The following is a 27,321-nucleotide window of genomic DNA, read 5'->3' as shown; positions in this document are numbered from 1 at the left end:
GTAAGTCAAGCCCTCACAACAAATGACATTCCTACTGAGCTTGGTGGACCTACCCCAGTGCTTGCTGGTGCTGGAACCAGCTCTGTGCCAGCTGTGTTTTGCGATCAGTTCTTGACCCAGTTTAGAGACAGTGCTAGCTACAACCTCGTTGAGCTGCTTTACAAATGAGAAGCAATGCCAGGACTGAGTTTCACCCTGCTGTAAGGACAACTCTTGCCTTAAGTGAACTTGCTCTGTATCGTGAGACAGATTAATATGATTGTTGAGCAACACCCTGCTCCCTCCCTGACTACCAAAGTGTCTATCAATAGGAGAAGGGGTTTACAATTCGAGCATGCTAAAACCACTCATGTATGCTCCACTGATCTACTGATTGGAGGAAAAGCCAAGATAATCATTGCCTTAGGTATGATGTCAATAATGCTTTCATTTCTTCAGGCACTTAAAAGCATGCTCATGTGTCGTATAATTGTCATTATGACTTTCTCTTAAAGCCTTAATCCAAAGTTAGTAAGCACCATCTTACTGATTCTGCAGATTCAAAACCTGAAGGAAAACATGGTGTACCAGTTCCAAGTGGCTGCTGCTAACCTGGCTGGGGTTGGGACACCCTCCCTACCTAGCCAGCCCTTCAAATGTGAAGAATGGACCATTGCTGTACCTGGTAGGATCCTGAGTGGGAGGTGGATGTTACTCACAGCCAAAGGGTGCTTTGTAACTGATTATCTAAGTTCTCAATTACTTCAGTTTCCAGGGGAGTCAACGGGCACTGAGGTTCATACCCAGGCTTGAATCTCTATCACTTTGATTTAGTAGATTTACACCGATGCATTAAACGATCCCCATTTAATCAGTAGCATTTTACAAGCAGCTTGTATTTTCTTTATCTTTCCTGCTTGGTTTCTGTACTCTGTCTGCCACTTTGCTTTCTAGCTTAAATGGTAGACATAAATACCTGCCTAAGGTACAAGGCAGAGAAGAATGAGGTCCCATAACCCTTGTCTAAATGTATCACTTCAAGGCCAGATTGCTGGCCTTTTAACACTCATTGAAATGAATGAAAACAACCTCCACTGACTTCAGTGGACTTTAGAGCAGTCCTTGAAGCAGGACATTAGGTTAATAATTAACTTATTTCCCTGAGTTTGGAGTTTATTTGTCGTTTTTGTTTGTTCATGAATATTTGATCAAGATACCAAATCTCAACAAATTGGATTGTTTTTTGGGCTAGTCTTTTTAATAGGCATGGGTTGTATTTATATCGGCTCCAGATATGATACAGAGGAGCTGCAAGTGTTATGTCAGCTCTGAGTGTACAACATAGTGTCTGGTTTTGGTTTTTGAAATCTTAGGCATTAGCCCTTTTGGGATTTATTTTGATACCACAACTCCAACTTTTACTCTTACCTTTCAGGGCCACCCCATGATGTCACATGCACAGAAGTTAGGAAGGACTCTTTGGTTTTATTGTGGAAGGAACCTGTTTATACTGGTCGTAGTCCCATAGCTGGTTATTATGTTGATATGAAGGAAACTGAAGCAAAGGAGGAACATTGGAGAAGTGTCAATGAGAAGCCGCTTCAAAACAAATTCTTGAAGGTAAATATCTTAAGATTCAAATACTGGTATAACAGTATAACCTTGAGGAAGTTAGCCTTCAATAGCATCATCCTGTGCTGACCATGGTTCCATTAAATGAAATACATAGTAGTTTATCTTGTGCTGAGGATACACACGTGTAATGCCTGTATAGTCAGAAAAGACAGTAACTCAGAAGACAATGTCGTATGGCAAGCCTAAAAATAAAAGAAAGCACTGCTAAAACCAAATACCATTCTTATAACACAAGAGACAACCCTAGCATTTTCTAGCTCAAAGGGCAAGATAGGTATCACTACACAAAAACAGGTGGCACAAAAATAGATGTTGTGATAATGTGGCAGGTCATTCTTTCTAATACAAAGTACCCTCTCCTCACATTTCACGGCAAGTTAAATCCAAGCTTTTTGCACTATCATGCTACATCATCTTGTGGAACGACTTCTAAATAAGGGATCAGCTGTATCTCCGTTCTAGAGGTATGTCTTAAGTAGGTTTGCTATTTCTATGCTTTTCAGAATATTTGAAAGACAACTCACTTTTAAGCATGATCTTTTCATATATGTTTTAAAGGAGTATTTGCAGGTGTTATAATGTCAGTATGATTCCTCAAGTCACTACAATTAAATCTGTACAATTAAATGCCCTCCTGTTTCTAAATAGGTGTGGCTGGCATTTACTACCCTGATAATTTCATTTTTAAAAGCCAGAATTTACCTGCAGTAAAAGACTGTGCTGTTTCAGAGGTCAATGTACATGAGTTAAAAACTTCCTGTTCCAATAACAATGCTCCTTTTGCAAAAAAATCAATGACAGTGATGACGCTGTCTAAATGTTAGCTATGCATACAACGAAGGAGCAAGCCAAACAAATCCCTCATGTCACTCCGGAGTTGAAAAAAAAACAACACAAGGAAGAAATATTTGTCAACTGGAAAAGGAGCAAAACAAAAAGAAAAGAAATATAATTGTCAAGCATCCAGACTGGAATTGTAAGAAATGTGAAATTAAAAATCAGTGTTTTGTAACACATAATGCATGTATGTATATTTGCTTCCTCCAGATAGGTGGCCTAAAAGAAGGTGTGAGCTATGTGTTTCGTGTCCGGGCAACAAACCAGGCTGGTGTTGGGAAACCATCAGATGTCACGGATCCTGTCATAGCTGAAACACGACCAGGTTTGTTAGAAATACTTCCTCTTTTTCGTCGTATTTAAATACATTCCTGTTTGTGCAATGTGTTTACATACAGGCTGCATGTGAACAGTCTGTCCCCTCTCAAGTCAAAATTTTACTAAGCAGGAAATGAATTGAGGGTCATATCTTACTTTCTTGTCTGGTATATTTCAAGGTCAGAACAGATTTTCTTACGGTAACTACAGGTTCAGGAATATAAAAATACAATAAAGTTGTAAGATTTGCGTCTATCTATAGATAAACGCATAAGCAGAGGACCCACTAAGATCAACTCAACCAAAACATTCTACAAATACAGATTTTGCCCTTCATATAGTAAACCAGTTTTTTATGGTTTATCTCTTCCCTTTACTTATTATACATTACTTATATAATGTGCCTGAGGAAAGGGAAAAAGAAACCGCTTTTTTCTCTTGGCTTTAAAAATGTAATGAAGTCAGTTTGGAGACCACCTTCAGCAGGAATTCAAGTGCCACTGTTTGCTGGGGTCATCTAAGAAGGCTGGCTCCAGCGTGTCTATAATGCCAGCAAGAAACATGGGAACCAGTGCAGAGGCAGAATCTCCATACCTGGAACTTCAGAAAACCCCTGAGTTTTATTTAGCTATGCAGGTAACACAGGTGACTTTGATTGACATCAATACCTTTTTGTCACTCAGTTCCTAACAGAAAACTCAAGCATGGGCTTGTGACTTACTCATCTATAGACTATTTTGGAAGCAGAGGGTCCTACAAGGAGAAAAAACAAACTCCCAGATATTTTGACCAAATCTAGTATAGTTATTTTGATGTAACAAGGTACAGGAGTACAACCCAGCCTGTATCCACCATACACCCTCTTTTCCTCTGACAAGTTCCCTTCCTCTGCCCACAGACTCTCATATCTGATCCCACCTGGGAAGGTATCTAAGAGCCCTAAAAGAGCAGGAATGAAGGCAGGCAGTGGGCAGGCAGGGCAGCAGAGGGGCCTGGGGCACCTGGGCAGAGGGAGCTCGAGTAGCAGTGCAGGGGCACAGGCAAAGGCAGCGATTACCTGGGCAGGCAGCTGCCTACCCTGTCTAGGCACAGGCAGCCAGGTTGATATCTGCTCCTGCCTGGAGAAATAGTCAGGGTTTATGTGGGATCGTATTGACTTGTGGGGTGTTGAGCAGATGCCACCAGCGAGAAGCAGTTCCCATTCCCACCCTGGCTGCCCCAGGAGAAGTACCCCAGGATCCTTTCCTTGTTTCTGACTCCCAGGTCCATTTTTACTTCTCCCATTCCTGCGGCAGCACTGGCCCAGCTCCCATAAAGGCCTGGTCCTTATGCCCAGGATGGTAAAAATCCTAGGAAGCCTTGAGTTAGCTTTCAGTGAGGCTGTAAGTCAAGAAAGTCTGAAAAAGGAGGTCTGAAGCTGGGGATGTAAAAGAACTGGAAAACTCAGAGTGGGGAGCCTGGGGTGACTGCTAGTGTGGCTGGGATGGGAAGAAGAGACTGGAAGGAATAGATGGTAAGTTGAGAGGGTGTAAGATTGGGATACGAGGACAAAAAAGGATAAGTGTGTAAGAAGGGCTTGGGACAGGATCTTTCAAAAATACAGTAGCCATAATTTCAGATCTACAAGCCGCTGAAGCATTAGGGCTATTTCCATCACCTGCAAGAGCAAGGCAAAACTTAAAAACTTATTCTTGAAAACAGCTTATATAAAGCAACCACTTCTAAAAAGAGAATCAAACCAGTATTAGTTCTAAACTTTTGGCTTTACTAATCTATTTTCTTTGAGCGCTAATATCTATCTGTCAGACTTTTGATAAAAACTTGTTACGATAATCATCAAGTGTACTAAATAAAGGACTGGTCATGCTGTTACAATTCCAAAGAAATACAAACGTAAACTCTTGTGAAGATGATCATAATGACAAAAAAAATTTGTACAGTGTTTTCAGTGTTCACTCAAATGAGGTGCGTGCCCCACCTGGCAGTATGAACTTGAGCAGAACATTTGGTTTACAGACCTCACTGTTAGAGAAGGAGGTACATCTCAGCATCATGGCCCTTGTGCAAGCGAGGCTCAGATTCAGAGGTGTAATGTCTGAGGGATCACAGGGAAGTCAGGGTTTGGCCCAGTGAAATCTCAGGGAAGCTGAAAATTATTTACTTGTACAAATCTGGTTGACCCATATTTTGAGCTGAGATCTGCAGATATGTCATCCACCAAACTAAGCGTATTAAAAGTATTAAGAAAGAACAAAAGGCTTATTAAAAAAAATTATTTCAGAAAGCAGTCTCTTGGGCAGGCTTCCACCTTTCTCACTCAAACCACACAAATCTCAAGAACAATCAAACCATTTTTTAAAATTACCACAAATCTTTTGGTCTTGACCAATGAATGCTGCCTTTATTAACATCTTGCATAGAGACAAAATATTGTCAGATGTCTCTAAACAATTCCTGCTAGAATGTTGCTTTTGGCAAATGTGTAAAATTGCCAGACGACTGAGCTTTCTAATCAAAGAATGTAAGTAAATAATATCCTGAATGAAAATATTTGCTTTAATACGAGAAGCACCAATTTTCTTTATCGGGTGACGTGTAAATATAATGATGCAATACTTTCCATCCACCTTCTCTTATTTGAAAACCGTATTTAATTTTTACAGTTATCTTTTAAAATTAAATTAAAAACCCACCCCCATAAACAAATACCAAACCAGGCTACTTTTAAGCTGTAATTGTCTTTAGACAAAAGCACTTCAGTGTGTGTGGATCTCAGAGGAAGCAGGGGAAATCCAAGAGCAGACTGAAACTCTTCCCCATTGCTCCCCTTAGTCCTTGTGCATCTTGGTGCAAAGCAAAATTGGATTCTGATGCTGCATCAGTCACTTGAGAAGGGCTTGAACCTCAGAAATGAATGAAACCCTGTCCCATGCAAGTTTTCTGACTAGCTGTATTTAAGAGGATGCCATTAACTCTAGAGTTTTGAAGCTGCCTGCTTTATCTTCATGTTATCGCTTTCCTTTCAATACAATAAAATGCTCGGATAAGAGGAGACTGGATATGACATATAAGTATTTTATTACTTATGATGACTTTAAGAGAAGCTCCGGATGACATGTTGAAACCACCAAGCTACCTAGACAAGGGAAATTAAGACTGCTACTGTTATGGCAGCATCTTTGGTTCCACTTTGTAGGACAGGTGGAGACCTCTGGTCAGTAATTTAAAAAGATTATTATTATTTTTTAAGTCATATAAATATTTGAGGTAAACACTATCATCACTTCTGGGAATAAATGCTATGCATTGTTATCATAATGAGCATACTTTAAAACAAATATAAAAGATTCTGTCCTTCAAATGGACCTTCTGGCTGTAATTCTTTGCACATAAGCCACCATCAAAAGATTCATGTGCTAATGATCTACAGGAAACTAAACACTAATGAAATGTCAAGTGATTAATTTGCATGTAATAAATTAAATTATGAAAAATTTGCAAATATGCTTCTGCCTAGTAAAATATTTGTAGACCTTAGACTTCGTTTATCCTATATTGATACTTAACGTGCTTCATTACTGCAAGGGCTGGTAAATAACAGTACCAAAATAGGAATATTAATCTCATCTTTCATTAAATGGTTATGGCAAATTATAAAGACTACGCAAGCTGTGTGTACACAAATTGTCATTACAGGAGCTACTCACAGTGCTGGAGAGGACATGTACAGTATTAGGATGATGAAACACAGAAATGTCCTTGTATGCTTGAGGCTCACTAAGAATTATGCTGAAAATAAAGCATTTAATCTCAATGTCAGGAATAAGGCTCTTGTCTTTAAGGTGCAATACTTTGTGGAGAAAGTGTGTCATTAGCATTCTGGGCAGCCCGGAATTGTCTTAGGCTAAGTAATATAACACGAGTGCCCTATTCAGATGCGAGACCCAGCTCAGAGCTGTTTGGAAAAGGAGGCTGGATGTTTTCCAGCACCTCTCAGTGCACACACTGTCCCTGACATTCTCAGACAAGTTGTTGAAATGGAAGTTAACGCTGCAGTTGATGAGTTTGCTGAGCTGCCCGAATCCCAGATGAAATTCCCTCAGCTTCACGGGGGGGGGGGTGGGGGGTGGGTGGGTGGGGGTGGGGGGTGGGGGTGGGGGGGGTGGGGGGGTGTGAGGGGCAGGATAGAGGTGCCTTAGGGTTTCTGATCTGGGATTCACCCCCAGGGCCTTTTAAAGGACAAACTGAGTCACCTTATCCAGCTCAAGGACTGTAGGTACTGGCAAAAGAGGGTGGGCGACTTAAGCAGCTAATTGCAAATTTTCACTCCCTTTGTGGGTCCAGGATTAATGCTGCAGACGGCAGCAGGGCCAGATGCCAAGCACAGCAATTAAACCAACCTCCCGGAGTGAAGCCAGAGTCACTGAAAATGTGCCTCAGTTGCACAAGTGAGTCCTGATGGGGCAACTCGATTGTTTCCTCTTCTGCCTCCTGCACCTCTTCAAACACCCACATTTGCACACAATATTCCCTTTAGAGCTCTTATCTTATTAAGGAATAAGAAATTCATGCTGCGTAATGAAATGTCTGACTACCCCTTACCATGGAAAATTTTGCTGTTTAGTATTTCAAACATTTAGTGGATTTAGAGGTTTGCTTCTTTTTTTCCCCTTCAGGTTTTTCCAGACCAAATATCGTAACTCTCATGTGTGCTTAGACTCACTCAAATAAATCAGTTGATTTATGATGCTCTTTAATCTGTTCCTTACTTTTATGGATTAGAATAAGAACTGTTCTTGTGAATCAAAGACTGAGGACGCCAATGTTTGCAGCAATTTATTTACTGGCTGAGAAAGTGGCAAGGATCCACTTAATCCATTTTATGAATGATACCTATATAAATTTGTTCGCTGGCTTCTCTGAGAAAGTGGCATTGCCTTTTTCTGCTCTTCCAGGAACCAAGGAAGTGGTGGTTGATGTAGATGACAATGGAGTAATTTCCTTGAACTTTGAATGCGATCAGATGTCTCCAAACTCTAAGTTTGTTTGGTCCAAGAATTATGAACCAATTGAGGATGACTCTCGACTGAACATCGATACCAAAGGCGGAAAGTAAGAACCCTCGGTGGTAGCAAGTGTCATATTTGAGACACCTAGGCTGGTCACAGAAATCCATCCTTTTGGATGTATGACCTCAGTAAGGGTTATATCTGGCTGTTTCTGGAAGGCCATTTGGAAATTGTAGCTCACACAGAACGAGTCAAGCCTGCTGTTTAGGCAATTTAGTTATGTTTAGGCATAGGGAGAGAAAATCTGTGCTCTGTCATCTTATAACCTGTCAATCAAGGCAAATTATTATTATTGTTATTGTTATTGTTATTCCTATTCTTATTATTTTAAATCTCCAAAGGATAAAATTATCTGTCTGCTTGCAAAATGCTTTTGCCATGTAACACTGTTGCAGTCTTCGGAGGTGCAGGACTCTTCTGACCGTGTCACCACAGCCTGATTTGGTAACTTCTATAACGCTGTACAAGCCTACTCCGTTTCTTCAGGCTTTTAACAGAGAGAAAGAAATGGCAAATGCCCAGGTTCAGCCTATGAAGTACCTATGAGCTCTTCTAGTTATACAAACCATACAGAAAGAAATGGTGGCTCACCACACTCTTGGTATTGCATACGAAAATTGAATCAACCTGTACTTACAGTATGCTTTCATGCTCATCAAAGACTTGACAACATACTTTTAAGCATGCTTGAGCTAGCTTAAACTAGCTATCTCCAGTGCTTTTGGCACTATCTGAGAGTTGTGTCATCTCCATTTGCACCACACATGGTAGAACCTACCCTGGTTTATACTGGCCAGAGCCCTGTATTTGTCTGTTCAGTCAGAGCAAAAGCTAATACAAGACTATTTTTATCTGGTGTTAGAGACACAAAGGAGAGGTTTGGTTCAGACTGATTTCATCTTTTTATCAAAATGCTTTTTTCTTTTTCTAAAGGTCAAAAGCTGCTTTTAAGGATCTTGGAGAAGATGATTTGGGAATTTACTCTTGTGTTGTTACAGACACTGATGGAGTTTCATCAAGCCACACAATTGATGAGGAAGGTAGACACAATGTCTATTTAGCATGCCTGTTTTACTTTCACATCTGCTTTTTCCTGCTGCTGTGTCTCTCAGATCCATAAGGCATGCACATCTTATGTTATTTCTTTTATGCCCTTTGCAGAAATGAAACGCCTGCTTGCTCTGAGCCATGAACGCAAATTCCCAAGTAAGTGAATCAAACATGTCTGTAGGGGAGAGTTTTGCATGCGGTGGGGTATCACAAAGCTCCTGCCACCATCAGGTGGGGAAGTCACTATAGTAATTTCAAGTGAAAGTGGTTTTGAATTGAAGCTCTAAGATTCCTTTATTTTTTTCTTTCTTTCAGTACATTTGTGTATTACTGATGTTCTTCCTGATCTATTGCAGCCTACTGGTCTAGGCATATAATAAGACTATATAATAGTTGGAAAATAAGTATCCCGCTGGCTTTGTTTCTTCTGCAGAACAATCTTTAAATGATGCAGCATACCTTACCTGATTTGAAGACCTGAATTTGAAAAATTCTCTAACTACTCCAACTGGATTTAACATAAATTAAGGTTAAAGTTAACAAAGCTGGCAACTGGAGTAAATACAGCTATAATGATCTATATATATACAGAATTTTCCTGCTGGAATTTATTCCCTCCCTCTTTTCTGTAACACTTTGACAATATCAACAACCTTCCTGCTGCTTGGGATGGTATTTTTCTCAACTCCACAGACCTCCCATACCTTTGTGATATCCTGGTAGTAGCACAACTTGGTTATTTTCATTGGAATGTAACTTGAATAATTTAAGAAAATAATAAATTGGATTGTATAATGACTCCTATTACGCACAACAAGATGAGACCTAAACCTTGTCTCATCTTCTCCCGCTACATTCTATTCTTCGTTCCAGGCACTAAAACTCTTGCCTATGCTTTAACATCTCCAGCTTTGTGCATGCACTGCTGGCACCTCTGCCAACTCAGCCCACATTGCACCTCTCAGCCCAGTCAAAGTTTGGCCGCAGAAATGGCCCACATCATCTCTCTTCCTCATTTCCTTCTGTATCTTTTCCATATCAGCTCTACCCTTCTCAATATATTGTATCACATTTTGACAGCTTAATGACAGCCCAAGCACCCCGTTGTTTACTCCCACTCCTCCCAGCTGTTTCCTCCTAATTATATCTTCACGCTGAAACTTAGTCATCACAAATCCTTAGTGTTGTCACACGTCCTTACTTGCCCTGACCCTTCTCTTCTGGGTGCTCTTCCACGCTCTGTATTTATAACTAATATCACAAAATAAGCTCCTCGGGACCCAGACAGTGTCTTCTTTTTCGCATCGTGTTAGGTAACAGTACACTTCTGGCTGTGCATGAGGTTCCAGGAGGCACAGGCAAAAGGGAGATCACTGCAGAACATATCCTAATGTTTCAGGGAGGAAACTGTCTCACTTGCTTTGGCTACTCTAGGCCCTGTGGACACTAAAAAAAATAAATTACAAATAGGGGTTGAGATACATCTGGCTATGGCTATGAGGCTAGAAAAATAATAATGAGCTCCTATGGATCAACATAAAACTTCAGTCATACCTCCTGGTAATCTGAGGATTACCCAAATTCTCTACAAAAAAATATTAGCTGGTAGGCACTTCTGATTCAACATGAGCTCGTGCATGCTGCTTTGTTTGTATTTCTGAACTGCATTTAATTGTAACTTCTGCTTAGAAACATCTGCAGCCAGTAAGAACGCAACAGAACGCAACTATGTATGAGTGTGATGGTGTATTGGTGCTAGGTAAAAATAAATTGTTCCAACTCTTCAATTTAGCAGCTGCCTGGGGACTCCTGTCAAGTGCTTGTGGTAATTTGTGATGCTATACAAACGGGATGTAAAACCTTGTAAGCACAATGCCTGAAGTAGCTGTCAGTTGGTGCTTATGGAAATATTTTAAAATAAGACTTTTGCTCGTGGAGGACTGTAATGCAAATTCATCCAGTTCCTTTGGGCTGGGGAGTGAACGGTCTTTTCCCAAAAAGAATCCTTTTGCACCCTTTCAGCCCTTTATTTAACAGCTTCTGAGATACTTTCCTCTCTTCCATGTTAGCCTAAAATATTCATGGTTAATTGCACGCAAATCAAGTGGGGGTTTAAAATTGCTGTAAAGCTGACAGTGAGACAAAAGCAGTGCAGCCTGATGTCTATTCACACCCTCTCCCTCTTGCTTCTGCTGGCTCCTGTAGCATTTCAGTTGCTTTGTTTTGAGAAATTATGCAAGACATGAGATTCCTTTCGTTTCCTACAAGCAAAGAAGTGATGCACTGGGTGAGGAAGCTTCACACGGGCCATTTGCATTGCTGGGGCACACACTCCTCTGGGGTTGCTGTTTGCCCTGCTCCTTCGTGGTAACGCTGTCCCTCCAGGCTCCTTTTTAACTATTTTCCTTCTCTCTGGTTAAGCTCGTGCCTTTTTCATAATTCTCTTTTTTTCTTGTGACTATTGCCCTACCTCCCAGAAGCCTTATTTTCACCAGAGACAGGTCCTGTGCCACTCAGGCATCAAAAGCATACATGTTGGTGTGGGACGGTGTAGGTGCGGGGAAGGGGTGAGCATGGGAAAGGAAGACACAGGGGTTCCTCACCCCCCTAACTTTGTTTGGCAGTGGGGTGGGATGGCAGCTCTGCTCCAGAAGGCACCCCAGTCGTTTAGGATGGTACAAATAGAAAGATGAGAGAAATCAGACACATTTTGCAATGTGTTTGTACACTGTCCTCAGCTGTTCCATGTTACACCCTTGCAATGCAGACTTTACACTGCTGTGAAAGTGGAGGTGCGGGTAGAGTTCACATACAGCATTTGTATTCCCTAGAGTATGATTTTGTTGAAAATTTGAGCATCCTCTAGGACAGCTAAAAATGATGAAGCCAATAAAAAGAGCAATATGCGCCAATATCAGAGTCTAAATGCTCATATTCAATGTTGCTGATTAAGGTATCTTAAAAAGTTAAAGTGAAAGCAAGCTGAGGACTTTTACTAAAAAGAACAAGGAAAAATGAAAAAAAAAAGACTAAAATTACCTGTGGTAGTCTTTATATTATTTTTTTTCCTGTTAACACAAGGAATTGGTCTATATGTGGGGGATTTCCATTATTCATAGGTAAACCAAAATATACTGGAGAGATTGAGGGTGTGTTGTGATACTTAGTGAATTCTGGGGGATGGCGGTTCCACCCAGCAAAGGATCAGAGTGCTTACAAAAATCTCCCAACCTGCAGCTCAGCAGCTGACTTTCTGATTTGGCCTCATGTTGAGGTTTTTTGGTGCTTTTTTTCCACTGAGTCAATTCACTGTCTTACAGTACCATTGTCAAGCAACTCATTAAACATGGGACTGCGCCATACAGACTCACATCATGCTGCAGCAATACTTGCAGTTTACTTTTAAAATAGGTTTAGCCTTGTCTTAGAATGGAGGAGCACCAGCATAACTCAAATCCTGAACATTTCCAATCTGTACAGACCTAGTGATTGAAGGAGCAAAAGATTAAATCTTATCTGTCATCCTATGTATATGTGGGTGGAGAGGCATTCTGTCTATATGAAGAGCTATCATAAGCTAGTTACCTTGCATACTGTATCTGAGTATGAAAGGAAGAAGTGGCTTTCTGATTACAGATGAAAATAATTGTTGGGGCCCAGGCAAAGTATATGCTTCATTCTGTTCTCTCTTCTTTGTAGCTGTTCCACTTGCCTCTGAGTTGGCAGTGGAAATTCTGGAAAAAGGAGAAGTGAGATTCTGGTTGCAAGCTGAAAAACTGTCTGGCAATGCAAAGGCCAACTTTGTATTTAATGATAAAGAAATTTTCAATGGAGAGGTAAGCCTTTTCATTGCTTACAGGTGTTTGCATTTTTATAAGTCTTAATGAGTATTAACATCTCTGTCTCCAATATACTTCCAACTAGTGTCACACACTAAGGCATTTTCGTGAGAAATAAAATATGTCATTGAAAACATCACTAGAAAGATTTTGTCTGTAGTTCTGAGCTCCAGCTGAATTCTACCGGATGCAGTTTATAAAGTGAAGTTAAATGACTTACTGCCACCTTTGTGAGTACCACGTGTTTTGTTAACTAGTGGGGCCCATAGGAGTTCCTGCAATAAGATAAGGTAAGCAGCTACTGTGATCTTCAAGGAGTCACTGCAGTAGCCCAGATTCATCCTATCTATCTCCTTCATCTATGGCCCTAGCATACCCTTGTGCTTGGTTCTCACCTCTTTTTGCTGTTTGGAGGAATTTGTTACACCAAGGGAAAATTCCGAAGTGGTTGTTTCCAGCAGCAGAACTTGTTACTCCCGAAGACAGGACATGGCATGCTTTTGTTGCAACACTGATATCAGTTAGAAGGCAGAGATGGAGCATTCTACACAAAAACTTATTAAAATGCCATAGTCTCAAAGAAACTGTTATTCTGGAGGGATGCAAATTTAAATTTTTCTATTGAACAAGAACGTGAATGTCACATGCTTGTATAGCATTAGTAAATAGGCTTCACCTTTAATAGTTTACTTATTTATTTGGTTACATGTTTAGAGCTGGAGCTAGAGATAGTATCAATCTGAATAAGTGGAAATCTGAATAAAGAAAACAGAACGTCACCTAAAGATACCATATAATGTTTGGCAAATATTTTCTGACTCTGATATCCTTTAATTGTTGCTTTACTTCCCATTCCTGAAGAAATATAAAATGAAGGTGGACCAGAAGACCGGCCTTGTTGAAATGATTATGGATAAACTGGAGGACAAGGATGAAGGGACTTATACTTTCCAACTGCAGGATGGAAAAGCAACAAATCAATCCAGCCTTGTCCTCATCGGTGATGGTAAGCTAATCTATATTGAACAGTAGGCTGGAAAAATTATACCAAGGTTACCTCACTTGTCATCTTCACTTTTTTCAATACCAATAGATGTTCCAGTGGTTTTTCATGTCACACTGCTTGCCTGTCTCATACAGGACAGGGCATGTGTGTGAACTGAAATTTTTAAAGTGCTGTGAGGAAGGGGAATTGTTGTAGGAATGTAAAATATTGCAGCCTGTCATGGTTTGCTTTTCTATGGGTGGAATGAAAATTTCCTATGTAAAAAGCCCATTCAGGCAGGAACAAGTAGTTGCACCTCTTAGAGCTCGAGCGGCTTGCTGACTCTGCTGTCACTCATTTGCCTTCCTACAGAGAGTGGAAAGTAGCTGTATGATTGGGGATTACGCTTCATCAGACATGACACATTAAAATCCTGATGACTGCAGGCAGCTAGGAAAGTTGGGTTAGCTGTAATCAGCTTCTGCCACTTCGAAATGTTCCGTGAAAACCTGACCCTATGGCAGGATTCTCATTGACCTCCAAGGGACAGAGTTGCATCTAACAGTTAGAGTGACATTCAGTACCGTACAAATGGCATATGATGTTTAATCTTATATTTTTTGCTGGTTTTAATTCCTAGTATTCAAGAAGCTGCAGGATGAAGCGGATTTCCAGAGAAAAGAGTGGCACAGGAAACAAGGTGATAATATGGATATTTATAAGAATCACATATGTGTTAGTTTGTTAAGAGTTTGTTTATATTTATATACGTTAATTTGAAATAGGTAGATATGTTCTGTTACATAGTTGCTTACCTTCTGAAGGAGAAAAAGGAAAAATAAACCCACATTAAAATATAACAGTATTCTTCTCAAGAAAAATACATTTGTCTTTGGGTTTGTATCATGAATACCATTGATGTTACCTTTAAAAATATATCTGTAATTTTAAACAGGTCCTCATTTTGTGGATAAACTGGGATGGGAAGTTACTGATGACTGTAATGTGATGTTGAAATGTAAGGTAAGGGACAAGGAAAACGTTGAGTACAATGTTCAAAGCACTTTGACCTACCACTACTTAGACGGTGAGGGTGGGAAGGGACTAAAGACATGCCCTTTGCTTGTGTACTCCCAACTGCATATTGCACAGTGACAGAGCCTTTGAAGGCTAATCATGCTGGGGTGACTGCTCATTGCCTGTAACAAAATACCTTGGAAAATAGCTTGAACTTTTTTCTTCAGGTCTGTCAGCCACCCCCCCCCCCAGGAAAAGGCACCTGAATAGGAATGACAGGTCTTTGTAAATCCTGCGACTTTCTCATTTTTGGCTGGGTTATGTGTGTAGAACTCCCCTGGGTAGGATCCACTAGTTCCCTGGGCTCTTTGAAGCAGTTGGCAGTTCTTTTCTCTCTCTCTTCATCCCTGCTGTTTTCCCTCTTGCAACCCTCATTTTAAAATGGAGGCCTGAAAGAACTCACTGCAATCAGGTTGGAAAGCTTGCTGTTCTTTTATGAGAGACTTGAGCAGCCTAATCCATGCAACACTGAGTTCCCCTGATCAAATGAAGAGAATGACTACAATGTGGTTTTCATCCATCTTAGGTGGCTAATATTAAGAAGGAAACACACATTGTATGGTACAAAGATGACAGGGAGATAATGGTAGATGAAGAACATGACTTTAAAGATGGCGTGTGTACTCTGCTGATATCAGAGGTGAGTGACTGTCTTTGTTAGCCCTCAGCTGAAGTTAGTGCTATGAATTCAGACGAATGATATGATCTAATCTGATATTTCAGCAGAACAATCAGAAAAGGAAGTGAGTTTCAAAAATAGAAAAACTCGCGAGGAGTCTGTATTTTAGCTGAAGCAAATGTCTATCTATATCTGCTCGTTCAGATTTTCAGGAAATGATGACAGAAGAGATAATAAGCTTGTCACTTCCTTTGCATGTCAGTTTAACAACAGAATGAGACCACATTTCAGTTTCGAATGGCATTTGGAAAGCACTTGTCACTCAGGCTTTCAGAGGAGCACCCTCTCGGAGTCACCAGAGAGGTCTGGTCAGTACCCAGCCTTGCTGCAGACTGGGGGTGTCACCTGCATTCACCACTTCATCTCTTTGCTCTCGGTTCTTCGGCTGAGGAAGGGAAGAAGTGTCAGGGCCCCCTGGGGCCAGGGGCTCCCCCATGGATGCAGGCCAGGACACCCAGCCAAAGCCCGTCCCACCACCCCAGCCAGGAGCAGGGCAGCCGGGGGGCACCTGGGCTGCACCAGCCCCAGGCATCGGGCACCTCCCTCGGGACAGGACATCAGCTGGGTTCAGGAGTAAAATCTAGATTTTTCTACGGTAACTGTTCTGAAAACTGGTTTTACTGTTACAATATTGCAGTTTTCTAAGAAAGATGCTGGCACTTACGAAGTCATACTGAAGGACGACAGAGGAAAGGACTCCAGTGAGCTAAAGCTTAAGGACACAGGTCAGAGCTGCTTTCTGCATGCTGCCAGCCACATCAGCTGATAGCCTGATTGCTCACCTGCAAGTGGGTTTGGGGTCATACAGCCAACTGCGTGTGTGTCACCTTCCTGTGGTTTTGTTCCTTCTATGTAAAAGATCATCTCATTAGAAAAACAGATTTTTCAGTTCATTCATTTCAGCTTATTGCACCTGGATTCTATATAATTTTGGGAGAGTACAATGACTAATGCTAAGCAAAATGATAACAGCTTTCCTCACGGGGCCATCAGGAGTTTAAGTCTACAAGTACAGAAAGAAATTATAGAACTAGAAAATTTTAAAAGATTTAACATTTTTATTACATTTTGTCATTCATTTATTTAAGGGCCTTTACACTTGTTGTGATTACTATATTTGAAAAATTTCACTTATGTTTCCAAGCAAGTGGAGAAAAACCTACCCATTGGAATGTATATAGATTGGTTAGCATTCCAACTGAATAGTGTCATTTATGTAAAAAAAAAAAGATAATACAGTTTTGTTCAGCTGCAGCAGTATTCATAAAGGCTGCTGTTAAATAAAGTTTGGAAATCATGGAATAACAGACTATATTTCTGCATTACTTAGATTTCTAATATGCTTTATAAGGTAGGCTCAATTTCTTTTTCAAACCTACTGGGGAGAATATTTCAGAGCCAGTACTTGCCCTATTATTTACTGTGCTTGAGCTGCAGACAGAGAGTCTTAGTCTCTGGACTTTATTTCCACAGCTTTTGCAGATCTGATGAATGAAGTATGCAGAAGGATTGGTAAGCACTTAATTCTCTTTTCGAATGAATGACTCATTGTGACACTCAATGAATGGCTGCATGGCTGCATAAAACCATGTGCTCTTCTTTCAGCTTTATCTGCGACAGACCTGAAAATCCAGAGCACAGCTGAGGGTATCAGACTGTACTCCTATGTTACTTATTATGTGGAAGATCTGAGAGTAGGCTGGGTGCACAAGTAAGTATGCAAAAGCTTCACAAAAGTCAGTGCGATTTTTGTTTCTATGGACTCAGAAATAACTCGGATATATGAGAGAGATGAGGCCCAGGTTTCTTCTCAACTCTCATGAGTCCTTCTCTCATATGAGTTAGTTTCAGTGAATTACACCCACGTGAAACCAGTACGAGCGTCAGGTGTTGGTGGTGCAGGGCCCTACTGTCATTTCCCTTGTGAGACAGATAGTCCCATGCCATGGGATGCTGTCAGGGCCGTGCTGCTTCAGAGCGCTTCCCACCTCCCAGATGGGAGCTGCATCTTTCCCTGAATCAGTTTTAAGGAGTGATGCAAATACAACCTGAGAGACTGACAAGCTTTAAAAGAGGCCAGCACCACGGGTTCAGAGATACCTACCTAGCCTGGAGGTCTGCTTGTCTAGAAGATGCAATTCACAGGAACTGGGACAAGCGGGCACATCCTTTTAACACATGGGTTCATGTTTAGGAGGCAAAGCAAGTTTCAGCACGTGCCTGGGGCAGTAAAATCCAGACAACCTCTCCTGTGAGAGCTACGAACCTAACCAAGACAAACAGAAGAACTGAGATTTTAAAAAAGAATTTGAATGCCCAGCTCCCCATAAAATTAATGGGAGTTGCATATCCAAATCCATGAGACAGCTTTGAATTCTCAGCCAGCGGAAACAGCATGCACTGGAAAACCCAGAGAAGCAAACAACTTAGATTTGATTTAATAGTAATAACATATTTGAATTGCTTCAAATCTATCATTACTATCCTTGCTGCTTCACTTCCTGTGGACATGGTAGTAGTTAGTCTTTAGGATGGAATCTGAATTACTGATCTCTCAATAAAACTCATGTAAATGCGGCACAATATGCCCAGGATGTGCCATAGCAGTCTGGCTGTAATTGACACTGATGCTAACCACCAATGCTGTCAGAGAAATGAAAGCAGTTTGAGGTTTTCCTGTTTCTTGGCACCCATTTTCACCTGGTATCACCAGGAATCCTAAGCGTTTCAAAACTGGAAGAGAATATGAAGTATTCTGGATTTCTCTTTCTCTCTTAATTCTCTCTCTCTCTCTCTCTCTTTTCTCTGTTTAATTTTCAGAAACTAATTTAATCTTCACGCACATCAAATTAATCTAGTAAAAATGCTCTTTGACCCTCTAGTATATTCGAAGTTATCAGTTTAAAGATAAAAAGAAAATTAGTAGCTTATTTGACTAATATTTTTTGCCTCATCCAGGGCAATTAACTGCTTAGCCAAGAAGACGAGAAATTGATATTTTTTGTGGAAGAAAGTATACTTATGTCAAAGTATGTTTAACTGTAAACGCCAAAGCATAGCAGAGCATCAGAAAGCATTCCAACTAGGCAAACACCATTTGTGACAAAAGTGGGGGTTTTTGTAGGTATAGCCCTATATAGTTTTGTTTTGCCCAAGCAGAAATAAACCTATGCTAAGAAGACAACATGAACATTTGAGGATGCATAGATTGCCCTTCAGAGGTCTGGGTTTTAAATTTGTATAACTCTTCTATGACTCAGGTTGTAGACTAAGATGCACAACCTTGCTGCAAGCTCTGAGGAGAGCTAGATCTTGAACACGGAAAGACTGTTGTATCAATTCTGCCCCATTGGCCCACAGCTTTAGTAAGAATTTGACTTCAAAAGTGTCAAAATATGGTGGCATACCATAGCACCTTGGAAATCATTTAGTAACTGCAGATGTACTGAGTGACTCGTCATGAGCAAATCCCATTTATACTCCAGTAAAAGGGTAACATTGTTGTATATTTTTCAGCGATACCCAGATTAGGTTTACAGACCGAGTAAAGACTGGTGTCACCGGGGAGCAGATCTGGTTGCAGATCAATGAGCCAACTCCACAGGACAAAGGCAAATACACAATGGAACTCTTTGATGGTAAAACAGGACACAAAAAGACAGTGGATCTTTCTGGACAAGGTAGGCCATTCCCTCTGCTAACATCTGTACGTGGGCATTACCCTGTGGTAGGGTAGGAGCATCTACAGCAGGATCTTGCTACAGATCTGCTACTCTTTGGGTTGTAGGATCTGTGTGTGTACCCAGCAGCCTGGCAGTGTTTGTGGGGACAGTACAATTTGTTTTCCCCAACCTGTGCTCTCGGGTCATAAATTACGAATGGCTTTTTCCTGTTCCAAATACCCGCCTACTACTAGTTTGCCTACTGAGACGTCAGCCCCATTTCTGAGTTATCTTACAAAACCTCTTGTGTTGCTGGCATTGATTGGCAGTTTTAAATGCAAGTTGTAGCACTGAATGCCTTCTGTGTCTCTCCTTTCCAAGTAATACTTGGAGGAGGAAGTGAGGGACAAGTTCATTCTGTTACTTTCCTTCTGCATTGCTTTGATGGATATAATAGGGCTTCTTATTCTTCAGAGATGTCAAGTCTGGTGCCTTTCATCAGCACGATGAAGGAATGTTAGGGGAACAGATAAAATTATTTGTATTGACTGTTGGAAGCTTTTGCTCTGAGAGACCTCTCAGATCCTAGGGAAAAGATTAACTCCTTCTGAATTGCCGAGTTTCCATCCCCCACCGCTCCCATCCCTAAAGCTTCACTTTGGGTCTGCAAGCTCTGTGCAAGGGCAATAACCTTATAATCATCTCCATGTTGCTCCTTCTGCACTCTATCTCCACTTTCTGAGGAAAGAGATTTCTTCCCTTTCAAAGCGGAGAGGTTGACCTTCCACATGATGGTAGCTTAGCTTGAATTTACGAAGGAGACAGCAGTTTGCTGTCTGGTTTGTTCATGGCCATCAGTGTCATGCTTCAGAGCAGATGTGAAAAGCACTTGGAAGAAACAGATCTCTTGTATTCCATAAGCCAGTGGTCCCCAAAGTGGGGTCTGTGCAAGGTGATCTGCTGGGGTGTGGGAAGGAAAGGTGAGAACCTCAGTATATAATTTATAAATAAATAAATTTACGTATATTGGGGGTGCATGCTCAAAAAATTTTTACCTATAGGGGTGCACAATCAAAAAAGTTTGGGAGACCACTGCGTAAGCTATCATTTAGGTGCTTATTGTGGGTTTCTTCCTCTGTTTTGTGAGATAATGTCAGCCTATTGCTCTCCCGCTATCTCTTTGTCTTAAAGCCTGACTTTTAGAAGAAAAAAAAGTGTTTATGCATTCATGTGTATGTATAACAGCTACCATACACAAGATGGCCTTTATTAGTTGAGCCATTCAGCATTTTAGGGCTTATACAATATGCAAGCATCCATATATTAATATTTCTTTAATGATGTCTACATTTTTAATTTAGTTCTACATTCTAAATTTAAACTTATGACAATTTATCTCTGAACCTACCTTTAAAACCAACTTTTCTCTTTACAAAGCATTTGATGAAGCCTTTGCTGAGTTCCAGAGATTAAAGTAAGTATTATGCCATCTAAATACAGTAATGGCAGCTATAAAATAATAAGAGTATTTGTTTGGTTTGTGCTGGAGCTAAATATATCCTGTGAAACAAATCCTAGTCCTACAGAAGTCTGTAGGAGTTTTGCATGTGACTTCTTTGGCGCAGTTCTTATGTAACAGTTAGGTAATGAAGAATAAGCAGTATTGCCAAATGATAAGAGAGATTTTCCTTAACGGATTAAAGGCAATTAAAAAGATAAGCCATTTTTCAATCACTCTAAGTAAACCTTAGCTGAAATTGGACTTTCTTTTTGTTTCTTTCAACTCCAGGCAAGCTGCGATTGCAGAGAAAAGTAAGTGGGCCTTCTTTGACAATAGTTGCAATAAACAGTTTATGGTTACCTCTCCAGGAAGGTTGTGTGTTGGGAGGGAGAGGGCATGTATACATGTGTATGTGCATGTGCTCATCCTAAGATGAATTTGTCCTTACGTCAAGGGGAAGCAAGGAGAGTGACCTTTTAGTGATTTAACATTGGTGCCCGTTGCAGCTAACACCACTATAGTTATGGGTTATGTTGATTTTTCCAGTCTAAGCTCCTGTTCTCATTACCAGTTAGCCTTCACTAAAAATTATCTTTATTGCTGAGATCTCTCATGCATGTTCTTTGCACAAAGTCACTTTGTTTTCAAAGAGGGAGGAAATCACTTGGCTAGTTTTGAACTATTTAAAATGTTAAATGGCTCTGCATTGCATATAGAGATGAGTAAGAAAGCAACAGTAGCTTTTGCATTGTTTAAAGACTGATCTCAATCTCCTGATACTTTTGCGTGTGTGTCAATTCCAACATAGCAACTAAACCAGAAGTATGTAATAATTACTTAAGGAATAAGTCATTAGAATTCAACTTGAATTATTAAGCTCAATATTCTCCCTATTGACAGACAATTGCATGGAAAAAATGTAATACATCAAAAAGTTCTCCCACTGCAGATGACTTTTCAGACCTGTATAAAAATGAGGGCAGAACTGTCATTTTAAAAGTTATTGGAGAAAAATGTGTAGAGAGGTCTGAGCTAACTCCTCTTGGACATACATGCCAAATAGAGCGGGGTTTGGAAATGTACAGTGATCCCTAGGAGTCCCAGCTGAGATGGCACAAAGGGATCAGTAATAGTCTCGCACTGGGCATTTAATTTCTAATCCTGGACCATTCATAAGGGGCTGGCATGTTAATTGACGTAACACAGTCCCGTTCCTGGTCTCATAAGGTTGTTCTCTCTGTGCTCCAGAGCACATCTTTTACAGAATACATTAGAGGGGAACATTCTGTATAGTCATTTCCTTCCTCTGCCAGGCTCCACCAAGACTTAAAACGCATAAAATCCATACTCCAGAATAAGTGCACCAAAGTCTGCATGTGATTAGCTTATTCGTATTTATGTAAGATTCCTATGGGACTTGCTTAACACTAGAGCAAATACTGATCTCATTTACACCCAGATACGTACAAAGCAATGGAATTTCAGTGCTGTCACTGAGACTGTCTTTTTATTTAGATCAAAACCTAGTCTCCACCACTTTATTAGCTGTCATTCATTTCCTTTTGGAAACACAACATTTCTAGTTTGCAACACTAAAAATTCAGAGTGCCAGATCTCAAAAATTCAGATTTTTTTTTGTGCACTCGGAAGTAACACTGAATTGATGGCAAAATCTGCCGGACACAGCACATGTACTTTAATTACCCTCTGTAAGTGATTGACACCAGCTATTAACACATCTTTTGCTGAAGTCCAAATGGTGTGCTAGGAATGCCAAATAGTTCTCTGCTAGTGCAAGATATCAGAGACCAATTGTACATAAATAATATGAAAGAACTAGAGGGGAAACAGAATCTGCGACACAGTTGATTTTGAGACACTAAAGAAAATTACGCTTATTTATTTCCAGATCGTGCAAGGGTACTTGGAGGTTTGCCTGATGTTGTCACCATCCAGGAGGGCAAGGTACAGTAAACTAACTGAAGCTTTACCCAACAGGCCAACAGCTTGAATGCCTTTCAATGATGGGAAAATATTCACCCTTCTTTTAAAACAGTCCATCTTTAAAATCTGCTACATTATTTATTCATCCCCTGCCTTTTGTACGTAATTCAACAGTCTTGCACAAATGGGTTTATGTATTCAGGGCAGTGTCTTTTCTTAAGCATTAGATAAAAGTGAGATGACAATGTGAGCTGAGACTAAAACTCCTTATATAACCAGCTCTTTAAAAATTCATGCACAGGTTTCTCAGTTAGATTTTTTTTTTTTTTTTTGTGACAGGCTATCAGGGAAGTCTAATTCCTTATTTACAAGATAGCTAGTCATTCTATGTCTTACGCAGTTAACTTCTTCGCAATGTGGCAAGATATTCACCCCTGTCGAGGCTGGCTTTTAAATGGTGTAAAACCAGTAAACCATTCTAACTCAATTCTCTCCCAGACAAAAGGAGATCGTTTTCTCTGTTTCATCAGGGTAAATGGGAAGGAAGTCAAAAGAAGTCACTGGTGTTACACTGGATTATATTAGCAGAGCTTAGCTGAAAGATTGTTGTAAGGCACTCCCAGAGGAACACGGCTATGTGGATGCTTGAGCACAGAACAGATAACCCAGAAAATCAGTTCTCAATCTCGCAACCTTTTCCCAGCACACTGCTTCTACAAGTTGCTGCATAATGGTAATGAGACCAAGAAGTGCCTGCTCTCCACTTCCCACTGGTCTGTCACTAGCCAGTTCATCTTCACAGTGGAGGTGAACATTGAAATAGGGTGTATGAATGTCATTGGAAGCCTGTAACATGACAACAACAGTAAGGCAGCTTCCTGATATTTCTGGCTTTGTCTGGGAGTAGGTCAGCTGGGTTAAAAGTATTTGATTATAAGCTGAGCAGAAGCGCTAAGAATCGAAAATCTTGGTCTGAATCGCTTAACAATGCAAAATTTAGCATAGCCGACATAGTGGACTGCAGCGCTTCTGGGAAAATTAAGAATGTTGGCATTACAAAATGAGATAACATTTTGTTAAACCTTTCATTAAAAGATTTAGCAGTTTGGGAATGCTGTAGAAGTAAGAAGCACTCATATGAGCATTGTAACTGTAGGTAGAAGACACAAAGAAACGGAATGAATTTGCAGATTCTCAGCTAATAGCGCTTGTGCTTGGAGACGAGAGTCTCATACAGCTTTGGCAGGGGATAAATTTGGGTGGTCATTATCAGTTTTAAGCTTTCTGCCAAAAGAGAGTTGATATGAAGTTAAGTATGAATAAGCTCACTAAAGCAAAATGTGTAGAGTTTATAAAAAGGGAGTTAGTAAAAAATGAGTTGCAAAATCTTACCCAGACACACATTGTCCTTGACAGCAAGGACATTTGTGATGTTTCAACAAATGGCTGAAAAGCTCCCAGAACTTGAGACAAATATCCTTGACCTTATGTTTCTGGATTTAGTATATGATCGTTTTGAGAAATGGAGTAGGACAGAGAGTGATCGGGGAAAACAGTGCTTGTTTGGGTGGTGTTGGCTCATCTGTCTATTGTTTGCATAAATGCTGGAGAGAGGGGAATGCAGTTCTCTGTTGTGTTATACATGCAAATTGCACAATCATTAAGGATTTTGAAAAACAGTAAATGATGTAGCAGAAGACTGGTGACTCCAAGCTTTGATTCTGAATACAAGTGCAGCCATTAACTAGAGAGTTATATGAACAGATTGTTATCCCTAGATTGAACTTGCAAGCATATGCATGTCTTAAACTTAAACTTAACACCATGACTGTGATGCTATTTATTAGCTTTTTACATGTGAGCTGAAGGATATGTGTGAGAACAAATGAACCAGTGTTTACCCAGTGTCAATCAAGCAGTGTTCCAGATGGCCTAAGAGGCTTCCACTGATAGACAGAAATGCTCTTCAGCAGTGTGATATAATTGGAAAAGGCTAAGTGTCAGTTCATATTAGGGAGAAATTTTACCTGACAGAGAATACTAGTGTAAGTTTTGTGTACAGCCGACCAAATAACCTAAATGGCTGTTTTAATGAAGGCCTGTAAGTGAGTAAGGGTGTTTATTTTTAAAAGGAGAGGCTTAGGATTCTGACAGACAGACACTTTCAGACCTAGAAGCAACATGTGGCATCCTTCTGCCCACCAACTCCCCATTCTACCCTTCTGCCAGGGGTAGATGCCCTCACAGAGGGGGAGCAGGTTCCCATCATTGAGTTGCTTCAATTCACTCATTAGCGTCTTAGCCCAAACCACCCATGAAAATGAGTTTGTGCTAATATGCAAGAGGAGTGGCAATACTTGAAATACAATGACACATTTCCCTCTGCCACCTGTACTACCCTACTCATGTTAATTTGCAGTGAAAGGCAGAAAAGGTGGGGTGGGCACAAAGGGTCTTGCACCTGCTGCCAAGTGCACTTCCTCAATGCCCCAGGTCCAGACTTATGGGAACTTCCATGTGGAGCTCTGAAATACTGAGATTCAGTTCAAAGAGACGAGTTTTAGTCACCCAGGATTTTTCAGGTAGTTCAGATTTCCTGATAGATTTCATTCACTTAACACGACATCTAGACAGGTTTCCAGTCCTTCCCCCGTCTCCCCAGCAATCATCAGAGCCAGACAACTGCTAGAAAAGGCGGGATTATCTTGAAGGGAAAAGGTGCCTCTTCCCCTCAGGAGGACAGGACACACTTTTTTACCAGGATAAGAATTTCAGATTGAATACAGCATTATAATCAGGGGTTTCTGTGAGCAATAAAGATATGCATTAACTTATGAACACATGAGCAAAAACAATCTCCTGCCCAAGGAACAGAAAATCTGAAACACATAGGTGCAGTCACAGTGGGTGATCACTTCTCCTTGGCTAAGGCTCCGTAATTATGGAATTACCTTCCAGAAAACCAAAGTTCTCACCATCTACGTAGTGAATGTTAAGATATGTCTCTGCACATTAGTAGCTGGAAAATAAATAAGAGTCGGGAAGATAAAGAGGAGCACAGATGTCAAAACAGGAACTAGTGATGCAAGGTTAACCAAGATGCAGCTATTTTAAGGAATTATTTAGAAGAAAAAAAGAATCATCACTGCTGCTTGAATCTCTTTGAATTAAAGAGTACTGACACCACTTCAGATGCCTGAGGTTTGAATGATGCCACTAATAGAGCTATCTGGACATGGACATCAGCTCATTAGCATCTTGGAGTGTCAGCTGGGGCCACTCGATGGTGATCTCTTGCTTGCTAGAGAATCAGAAGTCAATAAAGAAATACGGAGCACTTGAAGGGAACCATACACAATGCCTGGCGGAGGCTGAGAGCATGTTTGTATTGAGAGTGATAAGGAAGAGGGGGAAATGTAAAACCTCCTGTTTTCCCCTTGTTTTTCAAAAAGATGGACTGTTATAGCAATCAAAACCACATGCACATTCACACCAGTGGACTATGAGAGAGGGCAGTCAACAGCCCCATGCTGTCACCAGCTGTAGGTGCTGCAGGAAATCAGAGAGAGGCCATTTCCACCATGCCATAACCACCTCTCACTTGGAATCTGCCTTTCCTTCAGTGCCAAGAATTATGTGTTGTTGATGAAGGAAAGCCTTCCCCCTCCCTTTTGTTCTCATTTTGGTCCTTAGTGGATGTGGGATTTATTTAATTTTTATTTTGTTGTCAGAGGTTCAAAAATCTTTCATTTGTATGGAGGCATCCATTTTTTCTATCTGCTCATTTCAACAACCTTCTGGGTATCTGTCTTCTGTCCCGTCTTCTACCATCACACCACCAGACAAGAAGCAGAGAGGTGAAGGGAACGTAGCCTGTTAAATAGATTTCTCACAGCAGATTTTTATCATGACAGCCTACAGGGCCAACAATGTGCGTGCTCTTCAGTTGTCTATTTTTGACGTATTTTTACCAAGAGCCTTTAAAAAAAAAGTAAGAGAAACTTGATTCCAGTCAAGTGGAAGCTTGTCCATTCCTTATGTATCACTTAGTCCATTCCTAATGAACCAATGAAGACCATTTTCTCTGCAGTAAAAATTCTTCAATTTTCATTTAAAAAAAAAATCTATTTTGAATAAGTTTTTAAGTTTGGACCAATGTACTATTTAATACTTAGACATAAATGGATTCTTTCCTAAATAAAGGTCCAGAGAAAGGCTTGTGTACCACGGAAGTTTCATATGAACATTTTTCACATTTGACTCTCTATGTGTTGTTCATTTTTGCAAATTCTTTTGAGAAGATTCCCATGGCACTGCGACTGGAGGAGGGGATCATTTATATGTATCAGTATCTCCCAAACATGAATTTCTCAACTGAAAACAAAAAAGGAGGCCTGAATATTGTGTGCACAATAGACTCGCCAGCCTACAGAAAGCATCGAGCTGCCAGTGATCTCTCCAACAACTGACTCTCTCACAATGAAGATACTTCCTTCAGTCTGATGGGACTGAATTCAGCCCTTAGGAACATTACTAACATCAAAGGGAAATACTTATACGAACACCAAAGGAAGGGTAAAGCCTGTATTGATTTCAGTTAAAAATAGTTTTATAGGAGTGCATAAAACAATTCAAGTCTGTTGGAAGAGCTGTCAGGGCATAGTTTAAAAAGATCCTAAATTAAACAAAATATTCCAGAGACACTTTATTCTTAGTTATTTAAAAAGGCAGGCACACTTTCTTTAC

General features: G+C 40.4%; 1 protein-coding gene across 3 annotated transcripts in view; it reads left to right on the top strand.

Moving 5' to 3' along the window:
- The window catches only part of MYOM1 (myomesin 1), a 79,486-nt gene that overhangs the window by 44,395 nt on the left and 7,770 nt on the right, over positions 1-27,321 (top strand). For all 3 annotated transcript variants that reach the window (XR_009485021.1, XM_059836201.1, XM_059836200.1), the window contains exons 20-37: positions 538-664; positions 1,415-1,599; positions 2,662-2,776; positions 7,725-7,881; positions 8,772-8,878; positions 9,000-9,044; positions 12,588-12,724; positions 13,589-13,733; positions 14,353-14,412; positions 14,668-14,735; positions 15,316-15,429; positions 16,106-16,193; positions 16,942-16,980; positions 17,074-17,179; positions 18,985-19,148; positions 20,568-20,604; positions 20,920-20,942; positions 22,541-22,596. Coding sequence is in view for 2 of the 3 variants with exons in the window: in XM_059836201.1 (XP_059692184.1) it covers positions 538-664; positions 1,415-1,599; positions 2,662-2,776; positions 7,725-7,881; positions 8,772-8,878; positions 9,000-9,044; positions 12,588-12,724; positions 13,589-13,733; positions 14,353-14,412; positions 14,668-14,735; positions 15,316-15,429; positions 16,106-16,193; positions 16,942-16,980; positions 17,074-17,179; positions 18,985-19,148; positions 20,568-20,604; positions 20,920-20,942; positions 22,541-22,596 (1,773 nt within the window). In the remaining variant the exon portion in view is untranslated. The remainder of the gene's footprint in view (positions 1-537; positions 665-1,414; positions 1,600-2,661; positions 2,777-7,724; positions 7,882-8,771; positions 8,879-8,999; positions 9,045-12,587; positions 12,725-13,588; positions 13,734-14,352; positions 14,413-14,667; positions 14,736-15,315; positions 15,430-16,105; positions 16,194-16,941; positions 16,981-17,073; positions 17,180-18,984; positions 19,149-20,567; positions 20,605-20,919; positions 20,943-22,540; positions 22,597-27,321) is intronic.

This window comes from Gavia stellata, chromosome 3 (genome assembly GCF_030936135.1).
Source record: "Gavia stellata isolate bGavSte3 chromosome 3, bGavSte3.hap2, whole genome shotgun sequence".
Lineage (NCBI taxonomy): Eukaryota > Metazoa > Chordata > Aves > Gaviiformes > Gaviidae > Gavia > Gavia stellata.
This window is presented reverse-complemented; position numbering and strand designations above follow the sequence as displayed.